The following is a 13414-nucleotide window of genomic DNA, read 5'->3' on the forward strand; positions in this document are numbered from 1 at the left end:
ATATGTCAGAAATTATACCCAACAAATTCTCTTCATATCCAGCAAGTCATTTCAGACTGCTTGGTAAATTATTACCGCTTCAGCAGGTGCAGTCAACTTTGGCCCCTCTGGTATAGGACAACACAGTGGTGTTGTGTGACCAGTTTATGCAGTTTATTGTTGAGGTGAACACTCAGGTATTTGTACATCTCCATCATCTTGATGTCCAGACTCTGCATGTTCACCAGGGCAATCTTGGGTGACTTCCTTGAGCTAAAGGTGGTTAAGATCACTCCAGTTGACAAAGTCTGTGATGACCTGCCTGTACTCCTAGCCTCTCCCCTGAGACACACACCCCACAATGACTGTGTCATTGGAGAATTTCTGCAGGTGGCAGCTCCCAGAAGTGTAACCGAAGTCAGAGGTGTACAGGGTGATTAGGAAAGGGGGAGCGCACTGTCCCTTGAGCACTGTTACCCGTGCTGCAGACTACCATATCGGACTCAGAGTCTTGAAGCTTTAAATATTGCGGTCTGTTGGACATGTAGTCTGTTGTCCATGCAGCCAGGTGATGGTCTACTCCTGCTCTTTCTGGCTTCCCTCCGAGGAGTGCAGACTGGATGGTTTTGAAGGCACAGGAGTAGTGAAAGAACATGACCATGAAAGCGCTGCTTGTGTTCTCCAGGTGAGTCCAGGACCGGTGCAGCAGGTAGATGATGGCGTTATCCACCCCGATGTCTGGTTGGTAGGCGAACTGCAGAGGATCCAGATTTTAGATCACCAGGGTGTGGATGTTTTTGATGATGATCCTCTCCATGGTCTTCTTCAGGTGAAAGGTACAACCCTTTTAGCATATTTTTCTTTATGAGAGGACATTTCTGGAACTATATAAAATAAAATTACAACGTTTCAGTCTCTCTGAAGGTTTTCTGTAGTTTTTTCATTTTTAATGTGAGCTATAAGAATTGTGCATGAAAAAGGAAAATAACCCAAAGGTTTCAATTAGGGTCCACTGTCAGATAAAAATTGCTGTATATGGCTTTATGTATGGGCTGGAAAAAATTAAAATCTATATCAAACATGTAAGCCTCGCTTTAAAATCTATTCTTAATCATACATACGGGGGACAGCCGTGTGAAAACACAGGATGTTTCACGTTTTAATATATCGTAAGAACTGGTTTTATTACTGTTTGTTTCTCTTAGCCATCTTTTTTGTCATTTCCTGTGCCTTTTCAGTAGTCATGTTGTGGCTATACTGGCAATTAATACAATAAAATCACTGGTCACAATCAGTGATGACTTAAAAAAAATGTAGCTGAAATTTGCAAATGTCCTAAATCTTGTAGCTATTTGCGAACATTTAAATACTAGATACATTGTAAATGACCGAGGTGTGCTGTACATTTACCTTATTTATTTAAATGTTTTTGTTGCATATTGGCAAATGCAACAAGTTACTGACTTTATATAAATACAACAAATAACACACCCATTAACCTGACTATGAAACAAAAATGGAGAACTAATGAAACATAGCTAATTAGCAAGGCTTGATAACATAAATAATTGCAGTGAAAAGAGAGAAAATACACACCCAACTGGTTGAGATACATGAATTATCTATTAATGTGTTTCTGAATGAATTAATATAGATAATATGATATATAATCATAGATCTGAGGAGAAGGAGCATGATCAGACTTTAAGTGTACACAGAGTTTAAAAATGATGGCATAATATAAGTAGGAGGAAACAAAATAGATTTAAATGTTTCAAAATATTTTGTGAAGTACGTTTCAGGGAAAAGTACAGCATGTACAGGATTCTTTAAAGACCAGAGATGCTCCGCATGATTGTCGATGAGCTACATTAGAGGCATCACAGTTGAAAAAATATGTGGGATCACTGGGGTCGGGGTAATGCCCAGGTGTTGAACATAGGAATCCAGAGTCTGTCGTTGTCGTGGGAGATGTTGTGGTTGTAGTAGGGGCATCTGTAGTTGTAGTAGGGGCAGCTGTTGTTGAAGGGGCAGTTGTGGTTGTTGTAGTAGGAGCTGCTGTTGTTGTCGTAGGGGCAACTGTGGTTGTAGTAGGGGCAGGTGTTGTTGTAGTAGGAGCAGCTGTTGTTGTAGTAGGGGCAGCTGTGGTTGGAGTAGGGGCAGCTGTGGGTGTCGTAGGGGCAGCTGTGGTTGTAGTAGGAGCAGCTGTGGTTGTCGTCGGGACAGATGTGGTTGTAGTAGGGACAGCTGTGGTTGTAGTAGGTGCAGCTGTGGTTGTTGTAGGGGCAGCTGTGGTCGTAGTAGGTGCTGCTGTGGTTGTAGTCGGTGCTGCTGTGGTTGTTGTAGGAGCAGCTGTGGTTGTTGTAGGGACAGCTGTGGTTGGAGTAGCTGTGGTTGTCGTAGGGACAGCTGTGGTTGTAGTAGGTGCAGCTGTTGTTGTCGTAGACGCAGCTGTGGTTGTAGTAGGTGCAGCTGTCGTTGTCGTCGGGGCAGCTGTGGTTGTCGTCGGGGCAGCTGTGGTTGTAGTAGGTGCAGCTGTCGTTGTCGTCGGGGCAGCTGTGGTTGTCGTCGGGGCAGCTGTGGTTGTAGTAGGTGCTGCTGTGGTTGTAGTAGGAGCAGCTGTAGTAGGGGCTACTGTTGTTGTAGGTGCTGCTGTGGTTGTAGTCGGTGCTGCTGTGGTTGTAGTAGGTGCAGCTGTTGTTGTCGTCGGGGAAGCTGTGGTTGTAGTTGGTGCTGCTGTGGTTGTAGTAGGAGCAGCTGTGGTTGTAGTAGGTGCAGCTGTGGTTGTAGTAGGTGCTGCTGTGGTTGTAGTTGGTGCTGCTGTGATTGTCGTAGGGACAGCTGTGGTTGTAGTAGGTGCAGCTGTTGTTGTCGTAGGCGCAGCTGTGGTTGTAGTAGGTGCAGCTGTTGTTGTCGTCGGGGCAGCTGTGGTTGTCGTCGGGGCAGCTGTGGTTGTAGTAGGTGCTGCTGTGGTCGTAGTAGGTGCTGCTGTGGTTGTAGTCGGTGCTGCTGTGGTTGTTGTAGGAGCAGCTGTGGTTGTTGGAGGGACAGCTGTGGTTGTAGTAGGTGCAGCTGTGGTTGTCGTAGGGATAGCTGTGGTTGTAGTAGGAGCAGCTGTTGTTGTCGTAGGCGCAGCTGTGGTTGTCGTCGGGGCAGCTGTGGTTGTCGTCGGGGCAGCTGTGGTTGTCGTCGGGGCAGCTGTGGTTGTCGTAGGGACAGCTGTGGTTGTAGTAGGTGCAGCTGTTGTTGTCGTAGGCGCAGCTGTGGTTGTCGTCGGGGCAGCTGTGGTTGTCGTCGGGGCAGCTGTTGTTGTCGTTGGGGCAGCTGTGGTTGTAGTACGTGCTGCCGTGGATGTAGTAGGAGCAGCTGTGGTTGTAGTAGGTGCAGCCGTGGTTGTTGTAGGGACAGATGTGGTTGTAGTAGGTGCAGCTGTGGTTGTCGTAGGGACAGCTGTGGTTGTAGTAGGTGCAGCTGTGGTTGTCGTAGGTGCAGCTGTGGTCGTAGTAGGTGCTGCTGTGGTTGTCGTAGGCGCAGCTGTGGTTGTAGTAGGTGCAGCTGTCGTTGTCGTCGGGGCAGCTGTGGTTGTAGTAGGTGCAGCTGTTGTTGTAGTAGGTGCTGCTGTGGTTGTAGTAGGAGCAGCTGTAGTAGGGGCTACTGTTGTTGTAGGTGCTGCTGTGGTTGTAGTCGGTGCTGCTGTGGTTGTAGTAGGTGCAGCTGTTGTTGTCGTCGGGGAAGCTGTGGTTGTAGTTGGTGCTGCTGTGGTTGTAGTAGGAGCAGCTGTGGTTGTAGTAGGTGCAGCTGTGGTTGTAGTAGGTGCTGCTGTGGTTGTAGTCGGTGCTGCTGTGGTTGTTGTAGGAGCAGCTGTGGTTGTTGTAGGGACAGCTGTGGTTGTAGTAGTTGCAGCTGTGATTGTCGTAGGGACAGCTGTGGTTGTAGTAGGTGCAACTGTTGTTGTCGTAGGCGCAGCTGTGGTTGTAGTAGGTGCAGCTGTTGTTGTTGTCGGGGCAGCTGTGGTTGTAGTAGGTGCTGCTGTGGTCGTAGTAGGTGCTGCTGTGGTTGTAGTCGGTGCTGCTGTGGTTGTTGTAGGAGCAGCTGTGGTTGTTGGAGGGACAGCTGTGGTTGTAGTAGGTGCAGCTGTGGTTGTCGTAGGGATAGCTGTGGTTGTAGTAGGTGCAGCTGTTGTTGTCGTAGGCGCAGCTGTGGTTGTCGTCGGGGCAGCTGTGGTTGTCGTCGGGGCAGCTGTGATTGTAGTAGGTGCTGCTGTGGTTGTAGTAGGAGCAGCTGTGGTTGTAGTAGGTGCAGCTGTGGTTGTTGTAGGGACAGATGTGGTTGTAGTAGGTGCAGCTGTGGTTGTCGTAGGTGTTGCTGTGGTCGTAGTAGGTGCTGCTGTGGTTGTAGTCGGTGCTGCTGTGGTTGTTGTAGGAGCAGCTGTGGTTGTCGTAGGCGCAGCTGTGGTTGTGGTCGGGGCAGCTGTGGTTGTCGTCGGGGCAGCTGTGGTTGTCGTCGGGGCAGCTGTGGTTGTAGTAGGTGCTGCTGTGGTTGTAGTAGGTGCTGCTGTGGTTGTCGTAGGGACAGCTGTGGTTGTAGTAGGTGCAGCTGTGGTTGTCGTAGGTGCAGCTGTGGTCGTAGTAGGTGCTGCTGTGGTTGTAGTCGGTGCTGCTGTGGTTGTTGTAGGAGCAGCTGTGGTTGTCGTAGGGACAGCTGTGGTTGTAGTAGGTGCAGCTGTTGTTGTCGTAGGCGCAGCTGTGGTTGTAGTAGGTGCAGCTGTCGTTGTCGTCGGGGCAGCTGTCGTTGTCGTCGGGGCAGCTGTGGTTGTCGTCGGGGCAGCTGTGGTTGTCATCGGGGCAGCTGTGGTTGTAGTAGGTGCAGCTGTTGTTGTCGTCGGGGCAGCTGTGGTTGTAGTTGGTGCTGCTGTGGTTGTAGTAGGAGCAGCTGTGGTTGTAGTAGGTGCAGCTGTAGTAGGGGCTACTGTTGTTGTAGGTGCTGCTGTGGTTGTAGTCGGTGCTGCTGTGGTTGTAGTAGGTGCAGCTGTTGTTGTCGTCGGGGCAGCTGTGGTTGTAGTTGGTGCTGCTGTGGTTGTAGTAGGAGCAGCTGTGGTTGTAGTAGGTGCAGCTGTAGTAGGGGCTACTGTTGTTGTAGGTGCTGCTGTGGTTGTAGTCGGTGCTGCTGTGGTTGTAGTAGGTGCAGCTGTTGTTGTCGTAGGGGCAGCTGTGGTTGTCGTCGGTGCAGCTGTGGTTGTAGTAGGTGCTGCTGTGGTTGTAGTAGGAGCAGCTGTAGTAGGGGCTACTGTCGTTGTAGGTGCTGCTGTGGTTGTTGTAGGGACAGCTGTGGATGTAGGTGAAGCTGTGGTTGTTGTCAGGGTAGTTGTCGTAGGTGCAGCTGTGGTTGTAGTCGGTGCAACTGTGGTTGTAGTATTAGCAGCTGTGGTTGTAGTCTGTGCAGCTGTTGTTTTAGTAGGTGCAGCTGTTGTTGTAGTAGGTGCAGGTGTTGTTGTTGTAGGTGCAGCTGTGGTTGTCGTAGGTGCAGCTGTGGTTGTAGTAGGTGCAGCTGTGGTTGTCGTAGGGATAGCTGTGGTTGTAGTCGGTGCTGCTGTGGTTGTTGTAGGAGCAGCTGTGGTTGTTGGAGGGACAGCTGTGGTTGTAGTAGGTGCAGCTGTTATTGTCGTAGGCGCAGCTGTGGTTGTCGTCGGGGCAGCTGTGGTTGTCGTCGGGGCAGCTGTGGTTGTAGTAGGTGCTGCTGTGGTTGTAGTAGGAGCAGCTGTGGTTGTCGTAGGGACAGCTGTGGTTGTAGTAGGTGCAGCTGTGGTTGTCGTAGGTGCAGCTGTGGTCGTAGTAGGTGCTGCTGTGGTTGTAGTCGGTGCTGCTGTGGTTGTTGTAGGGGCAGCTGTGGTTGTCGTAGGGACAGCTGTGGTTGTAGTAGGTGCAGCTGTTGTTGTCGTAGGCGCAGCTGTGGTTGTAGTAGGTGCAGCTGTCGTTGTCGTCGGGGCAGCTGTCGTTGTCGTCGGGGCAGCTGTGGTTGTCATCGGGGCAGCTGTGGTTGTAGAAGGTGCAGCTGTTGTTGTAGTAGGAGCAGCTGTGGTTGTAGTAGGTGCAGCTGTTGTTGTCGTCGGGGCAGCTGTGGTTGTAGTTGGTGCTGCTGTGGTTGTAGTAGGAGCAGCTGTGGTTGTAGTAGGTGCAGCTGTAGTAGGGGCTACTGTTGTTGTAGGTGCTGCTGTGGTTGTAGTCGGTGCTGCTGTGGTTGTAGTAGGTGCAGCTGTTGTTGTCGTCGGGGCAGCTGTGGTTGTCGTTGGTGCTGCTGTGGTTGTAGTACGAGCAGCTGTGGTTGTAGTAGGTGCAGCTGTAGTAGGGGCTACTGTTGTTGTAGGTGCTGCTGTGGTTGTAGTCGGTGCTGCTGTGGTTGTAGTAGGTGCAGCTGTTGTTGTCGTAGGGGCAGCTGTTGTTGTCGTCGGTGCAGCTGTGGTTGTAGTAGGTGCTGCTGTGGTTGTAGTAGGAGCAGGTGTAGTAGGGGCTACTGTCGTTGTAGGTGCTGCTGTGGTTGTTGTAGGGACAGCTGTGGATGTAGTCGGTGCAACTGTGGTTGTAGTAGGAGCAGCTGTGGTTGTAGTCTGCGCAGCTGTTGTTGTAGTAGGTGCAGCTGTTGTTGTAGTAGGTGCAGGTGTTGTTGTAGTAGGTGCAGCTGTCGTTGTCGTCGGGGCAGCTGTCGTTGTCGTCGGGGCAGCTGTGGTTGTAGTCGGTGCAGCTGTGGTTGTAGTCGGTGCTAATGTGGTTGTTGCAGGGACAGCTGTGGTTGTAGTAGGTGCAGCTGTGGTTGTTGTAGGTGCAGCTGTGGTTGTCGTAGGGGCAGCTGTGGTTGTAGTAGGTGCAGCTGTTGTTGTCGTAGGGGCAGCTGTGGTTGTCATTGGGTTAGCTGTGGTTGTAGTAGGTGCAGCTGTGGTTGTAGTAGGTGCAGCTGTTGTTGTCGTAGAGGCAGTTGTGGTTGTCGTTGGGGCAGCTGTGGTTGTAGTATGGGCAGCTGTGGTTGGAGTAGGGGCAGCTGTGGTTGTAGTAGGAGCAGCTGTTGTTGTAGTAGGGGCAGCTGTGGTTGTCGTGGGGGCAGCTGTGGTTGTAGTAGGAGCAGCTGTGGTCGTAGTAGGTGCTGCTATGGTTGTAGTCGGTGCTGCTGTGGTTGTTGTAGGAGCAGCTGTGGTTGTTGTAGGGACAGCTGTGGTTGCAGTAGGTGCAGCTGTGATTGTCGTAGGGACAGCTGTGGTTGTAGTAGGTGCAGCTGTTGTTGTCGTAGGCGCAGCTGTGGTTGTAGTAGGTGCAGCTGTTGTTGTCGTCGGGGCAGCTGTGGTTGTCGTCGGGGCAGCTGTGGTTGTAGTAGGTGCTGCTGTGGTCGTAGTAGGTGCTGCTGTGGTCGTAGTCGGTGCTGCTGTGGTTGTTGTAGGAGCAACTGTGGTTGTAGTCGGTGCTGCTGTGGTTGTAGTAGGTGCAGTTGTTGTTGTTGTCGGGGCAGCTGTGGTTGTAGTTGGTGCTGCTGTGGTTGTAGTAGGAGCAGCTGTGGTTGTAATAGGTGCAGCTGTGGTTGTAGTAGGTGCTGCTGTGGTTGTAGTCGGTGCTGCTGTGGTTGTTGTAGGAGCAGCTGTGGTTGTTGTAGGTGCAGCTGTGGTTGTCGTAGGGGCAGCTGTGGTTGTAGTAGGAGCAGCTGTGGTTGTTGTAGCTGCTGCTGTGGTTGTAGTAGGTGCAGCTGTGGTTGTAGTAGGTGCAGCTGTTGTTGTCGGAGGGGCAGCTGTGGTTGTCATTGGGGCAGCTGTGGTTGTAGTAGGTGCTGCTGTGGTTGTTGTAGGGACAGCTGTAGTTGTAATAGGTGCAGCTGTGGTTGTAGTAGTTGCAGCTGTTGTTGTCTTAGAGGCAGCTGAGGTTGTCATCGGGGCAGCTGTGGTTGTCGTAGGTGCTGCTGTGGTTGTTGTAGGGACAGATGTGGTTGTAGTAGGTGCAGCTGTGGTTGTAGTTGGTGCAGCTGTGGTTGTTGTAGGGGCAGTTGTGGTTGTCGTTGGGGCAGCTGTCGTTGTAGTAGGGGCAGTTGTTGTTGTAGGGGCACCTGTGGTTGTCGTAGGTGCAGCTGTGGTTGTAGTTGGTGCTGCTGTGGTTGTTGTAGGAGCAGCTGTGGTTGTTGTAGGGACAGGTGTTGTTGTAGTAGGAGCAGCTGTTGTTGTAGTAGGGGCAGCTGTGGTTGGAGTAGGGGCAGCTGTGGTTGTCGTAGGGGCAGCTGTGGTTGTAGTAGGAGCAGCTGTTGTTGTAGTAGGGGCAGCTGTGGTTGTCGTGGGGGCAGCTGTGGTTGTAGTAGGTTTAGCTGTTGTTGTTGTAGGGGCAGCTGTGGTGGTCGTAGGGGAAGTTGTAGTAGGGGCTGCTGTGGTTGTTGTAGGAACAGCTGTGGTTGTAGTCGGTGCTAATGTGGTTGTTGTAGGGACAGCTGTGGTTGTTGTAGGTGCTGCTTTGGTTGTAGTAGGGACAGCTGTAGTTGTAATAGGTGCAGCTGTGGTTGTAGTAGGTGCAGCTGTTGTTGTCGTAGAGGCAGTTGTGGTTGTCGTTGGGGCAGCTGTGGTTGTAGTATGGGCAGCTGTGGTTGGAGTAGGGGCAGCTGTGGTTGTCGTAGGGGCAGCTGTGGTTGTCGTTGGTGCAGCTGTGGTTGTTGTAGGGGCAGTTGTGGTTGTCGTTGGGGCAGCTGTGGTTGTAGTAGGGGCAGCTGTTGTTGTTGTAGGGGCACCTGTGGTTGTCGTAGGTGCAGCTGTGGTTGTCGTAGGTGCAGCTATGGTTGTTGTAGGGGCAGTTGTGGTTGTCGTTGGGGCAGCTGTGGTTGTAGTAGGTGCAGCTGTAGTAGGGGCTACTGTTGTTGTAGGTGCTGCTGTGGTTGTTGTAGGGGCAGTTGTGGTTGTCGTTGGGGCAGCTGTGGTTGTAGTAGGTTCAGCTGTTGTTGTTGTAGGGGCAGCTGTGGTGGTCGTAGGGGAAGTTGTAGTAGGTGCTGCTGTGGTTGTTGTAGGAACAGCTGTGGTTGTAGTCGGTGCAGCTGTGGTTGTAGGGGCAGTTGCGTTTTTAGTAGGGGCAAATGTTTTCGGAGCAGCTTTTGTAGGAGGAGCATTTGTCAGGGCAGCTATTGTAGGGGCAGTTGTGGTTGTTGTTACGAGAGCTGTGATTATAGTCGAGGGAGATGTTGTGGTTTTTGTCGGCGGAGATCTGGTAGTTGATTTAGGGAAACCTGCAAGAAAGACAGTCAGATACTGTGTTAATTGATTTTAGCCTTCTCTTGATAATCATATTGTGATATGACAGGAAATGACTTCTGAGAATCCTTGATTTTAAAAAGCAGAACTAGATATGTTATCTGTATAAAACATAATAGAAGTATGAAACAGTGGTTCATAGATTTTGCATTGATAAAGGTATTTTAACAAATAAATGATAAAAACCTCTTCCTTAAAAAGAAAACGGACATATTTTTATGATTTGCTTACCTGGTACAAGCAGATTATATAGATGGCCAACGAATGGGCACTTGCCCTGGTTACAGAACTGTCCACTTAAGTCATCTAGGTCCAGAGACCAGACAAATGCTCCTCCAAAGTTGTTTGCTTTTAGGTAATTGATCTGAGAGGATGAGAAAGACAACATTTCAGCAGCTGGTATGAAAAATCAATGCCACCACATTCTGTAAATCACTGACATCAGTCATTTGCAGAGTCACTACAAAGTAATTTTGTGTCATAAACAGATGTTTACCTTGGTACTTATACTGGTTGTGTCATCAAATCCAACCCACTGATTTTCTGTTGTAGCATATGGAACTTTCTGATCAGAAATAAGATGGGTTTGTACCCCATCCAGATAAAGGCAAGTCTGAAAAGAACAGTCAGATTTGGTATTTAGAACTAATTAAAGTCATTTTAATTGTAAATATTTATTTCTTTGAACACCAAATACTCCCATAACTGTGAACCAATAATAAGGCCCATAATATAAATGAAAAACATCTAAATACAAGCAGTATTACCTCATAAGCGGCCCAGAATCCTTCTTCACCGGTGTAACAGCCTTCCTCACCAGGACCACTGGCTGGTGCACCAACAGCACTTGAATTCGAGGACAGGGAAAAAGCTCGTGCATAAGCTGCAATCCCCATGTTCAGTTTTTCTTTTGGTGCTCCCTGGTCCCTCCAGTGCTCTAAGGCAGAGGCCTAGGAAGTGAAAACCAATTATCAACACAAATAGAATACATACATATCTGAATACAAAGCTGTACAAAAAAATAAACCCCTGTGTTTACAGTGTTTGAGTAGATAGCATCTCCAGTGTCTTGGGATCCCTGGAATAAGGGGCTGTGATGTGCTGTGACATTTTCCCAGGGGCCGTGGAAGTCAAACGTCATCACATTGATGAAATCCAGGTGCCTGATAAGAGGAAATCACCTTTACTAAATCAGAAAAGCAGCTTTTTATTGTTATTTTGGCAGTAATTTCTCAAAAAGTTATCTTACATGGCAATTTGTTCCACATCATAGCTGGCATCGATGGATGACCTCTCAGCTGAGACAGATGCTGAGAGGATTAATCTTTCCTGGTTACTTGATGTTCCTTCATCCACAAAGGCGGTTTTGAGCTCCTATACAACACAGAAGCATGATTAACATTCTCACTTATATATTTTTTTTAACTTTTCTTTTGTTATGCATGGCATTTGCAGTATGACTTATTTCTGAAAATGCCATTCCCAAAGGAGATATTAAGGATCTGACCCTGCAAAGATCTGTGAATCTCTGTTTGTCCTCTTCAGCTGGGTACCTCCAGTCCAGGTTTAGCCCATCAAACTTCAATGGTCTTAGTAGTTTGATAACTGACTTGATGAACACTTCTCTGTTCCCTTGTGATCCCGCCATTGTCCTGAATCTGGTAAGCATAAAAAAAGAAAGAGGTCTGTAACTCACTTGAAAAAGTCACATTAACAAGAAATGGAATAAATAGAGAATACTTTTTTAAAATGCATAAATAGGTTAATTATTAAGAAAAAGTTACACATATCTCATTCTGTTCATATCTCATACTATTTACAAACTGAAACGCATAAATAACCATCCTTAAAAAAAGGTAGATGCATGTTTAATTCATTCAGGGTGTGTTAAAACAGTAAAACCGTTTAATTAAGAAAGTTAAGTAAAGTTATGGCTGTGAAAAAATAATAATGACGCTGTCTCTTTAAGAGATACGCTGCTCTCTGTGTGTGGAGCGCGTGCAAGACAGACGCACGAGTGAGAGAAGGAGAGAGAGAAGCTAGCGAAAGGCTAAAGAGAAAACAGTGAGAGAAATACAGTGAAAGAAGTTTATTTAGGCTGAAAATCGACATCTACATGGTGATTGATCGAAGGAAAGTTGTGACTGAGTTCAGTGCAACAGTTTTTGATTTTGTTTACTTGGAAAGTGTTTGAGAAAATTAGCTTTTCTACCGCTGTGTGTGTGGAGAGACGACACGCGACGCGGGACACAAGATGGCGAGCCAAACCGAAGGACATCGTTTCTAGAAGCAAGACATCACTTTCATTCGTTCCTTACCTGAGAGAGCTGCACCACTTGTTAACATCGCAGTTACTAGACCACTTGAGCTAGTGTGTATGGATTTCCTTTCGATTGAACCAGATTCAAGTAACACCAAAGACATTTTGGTCATTACAGATCATTTTACAAAGTATGCAGTAGCGGTCCCTACTCGAAACCAAAAAGCTCTAACTGTAGCTAAGTGCTTATGGGATAACTTTCTTGTTCACTATGGTATCCCTGAAAGGCTTCATAGTGACATAAGGCCCAGACTTTGAGTCCCGAACGATAAAAGAACTGTGTGAACTCATAGGTACCCAGAAAATCAGAACCACACCCTACCACCCGAGAGGGAATCCTGTAGAGCGTTTCAATAGGACCCTACTCAACATGCTGGGAACCCTTGACAATCAGAAAAAGAGTCACTGGCGTGATCATGTAAAGCCATTAGTACACGCCTACAACTGTACTAAAAACGAAGTGACAGGCTTTCCCCCCTATGAATTGATGTTCGAGCAGCCAAAGTTACCGGTTGACCTAGCTTTCGGTTTGCCAGTTCATCACCAACCAGTGTCACATTCTCAGTACTTTCAGAACTTGAAATCTCATCTTGAGACGAGCTATCGAGTTGCTTCAGAGAATGCAAAAAAGAGGTCTCTGCATTCACACTCCACCTATTCAATGAAGGCCCCTGCTCAAGCAGAACAAGGCAATCAAAAGGTATGTCAATGTAGTATGTGTGGAATGCGAAAGGTACCATGATTTTCATTATGTAAATAATAACTAATGACAAAATAAGCTGGGGTTAGCTGGGTTGCATTTAATTTTAAAGAACTTAGAGGAAAAAACTAAACTTCCCAACTCAAAAATATGACTGCAATTGTGCTTCTTTATGCAAAAAGTGCTGGAACAGTGCAACAGAAGGCAACGCAAGGTCAGGGGATTACAACAGTTGGTCAGGAATGTTGTGTGCTTCTAAACAAGACTCAATGACCTTGAAGATAACTTACTTTTCTGTCCTGAACTCATCTCCACCAACAGCCAGCAGGGTTTTCAGAAATGGATTTCTACAGGAGAATCACAATTAAAGAATGACTTTTTTGCTAGAAAAACAACAAATACATTGTATTCCAATCTCATCTTCACAGCATTTATAGACCTATGGACTGACCTTTGTTTGAGTGCGTTGAAGTCGAGGTACTGGTGAACATCATTTACATTTGTTGGAACCAGCTCATTTTCACTTATGTCCGAAAATGCAAAGATCAGATGGGTACACTTGTACGGATCAATATCTGAAACTCTGAACTTCCCCATAGCTGGTCTGTCTTCAGCCTTGCTGTTATAGTAACACATCAGCCTGGAGGTAGAAGCTATAGACATGAAATAATTATCATGATGATTTTTATTATTTAGATACACTCTTTATAGTCATTGTATAAAGAATTCAACAAAAGATAGTTTGCAGCAATCCTGTACAGCAGCGTTAGGCGATGAGTGAATGAATAAATACAACAGATTTGATCAATAAAAACAGATGTGGGGCAGTGATTGAATCATTAGAAAGTTAAAAGTGCAGTGGCTGAGACATAATGAAACAGTTTTAAAGCAATGAACAGTGAGCAGAAGTAATGTCATATTCTACTAATAGTAAAAATAGCAGCAGTAGATTAAGGAGGTTAAGGAGTTTTTCCACAGCTTTGGGAAAGAAGCTGTAGTATTTATCAATAGATCAAATTAATAACATTAATCTTTTTAAATCAGGGATATTATTTTCTTCAAGACAGATAGCCCTGTAGTCACTGCAGCTATAAAGGTGATAATTATGATCAATTTGTGTGATGAACTTACTTAAGCTGGCAAGGATCAAACAGAG

General features: G+C 47.4%; 1 protein-coding gene across 1 annotated transcript; it reads right to left on the bottom strand.

The window, feature by feature from the left end:
- Positions 1-397: 397 nt before the first annotated feature.
- Positions 398-12855, bottom strand: LOC306834249 (chitinase-3-like protein 1; the record flags this gene model as incomplete). The annotated part of the gene is made up of 10 exons (XM_079360084.1): positions 398-733; positions 9047-9213; positions 9470-9602; positions 9735-9851; positions 10006-10188; positions 10278-10401; positions 10488-10612; positions 10746-10896; positions 12549-12605; positions 12710-12855. The coding sequence occupies 10 exons, from the start codon at positions 12853-12855 to the stop codon at positions 398-400; spliced, it is 1539 nt and encodes a 512-aa protein (XP_079216210.1).
- Between the last annotated feature and the right edge of the window lie 559 nt (positions 12856-13414).

Source organism: Symphodus melops (genome assembly GCF_947650265.1).
Source record: "Symphodus melops genome assembly, chromosome: 13".
In the NCBI taxonomy this organism is placed as follows: domain Eukaryota; kingdom Metazoa; phylum Chordata; class Actinopteri; order Labriformes; family Labridae; genus Symphodus; species Symphodus melops.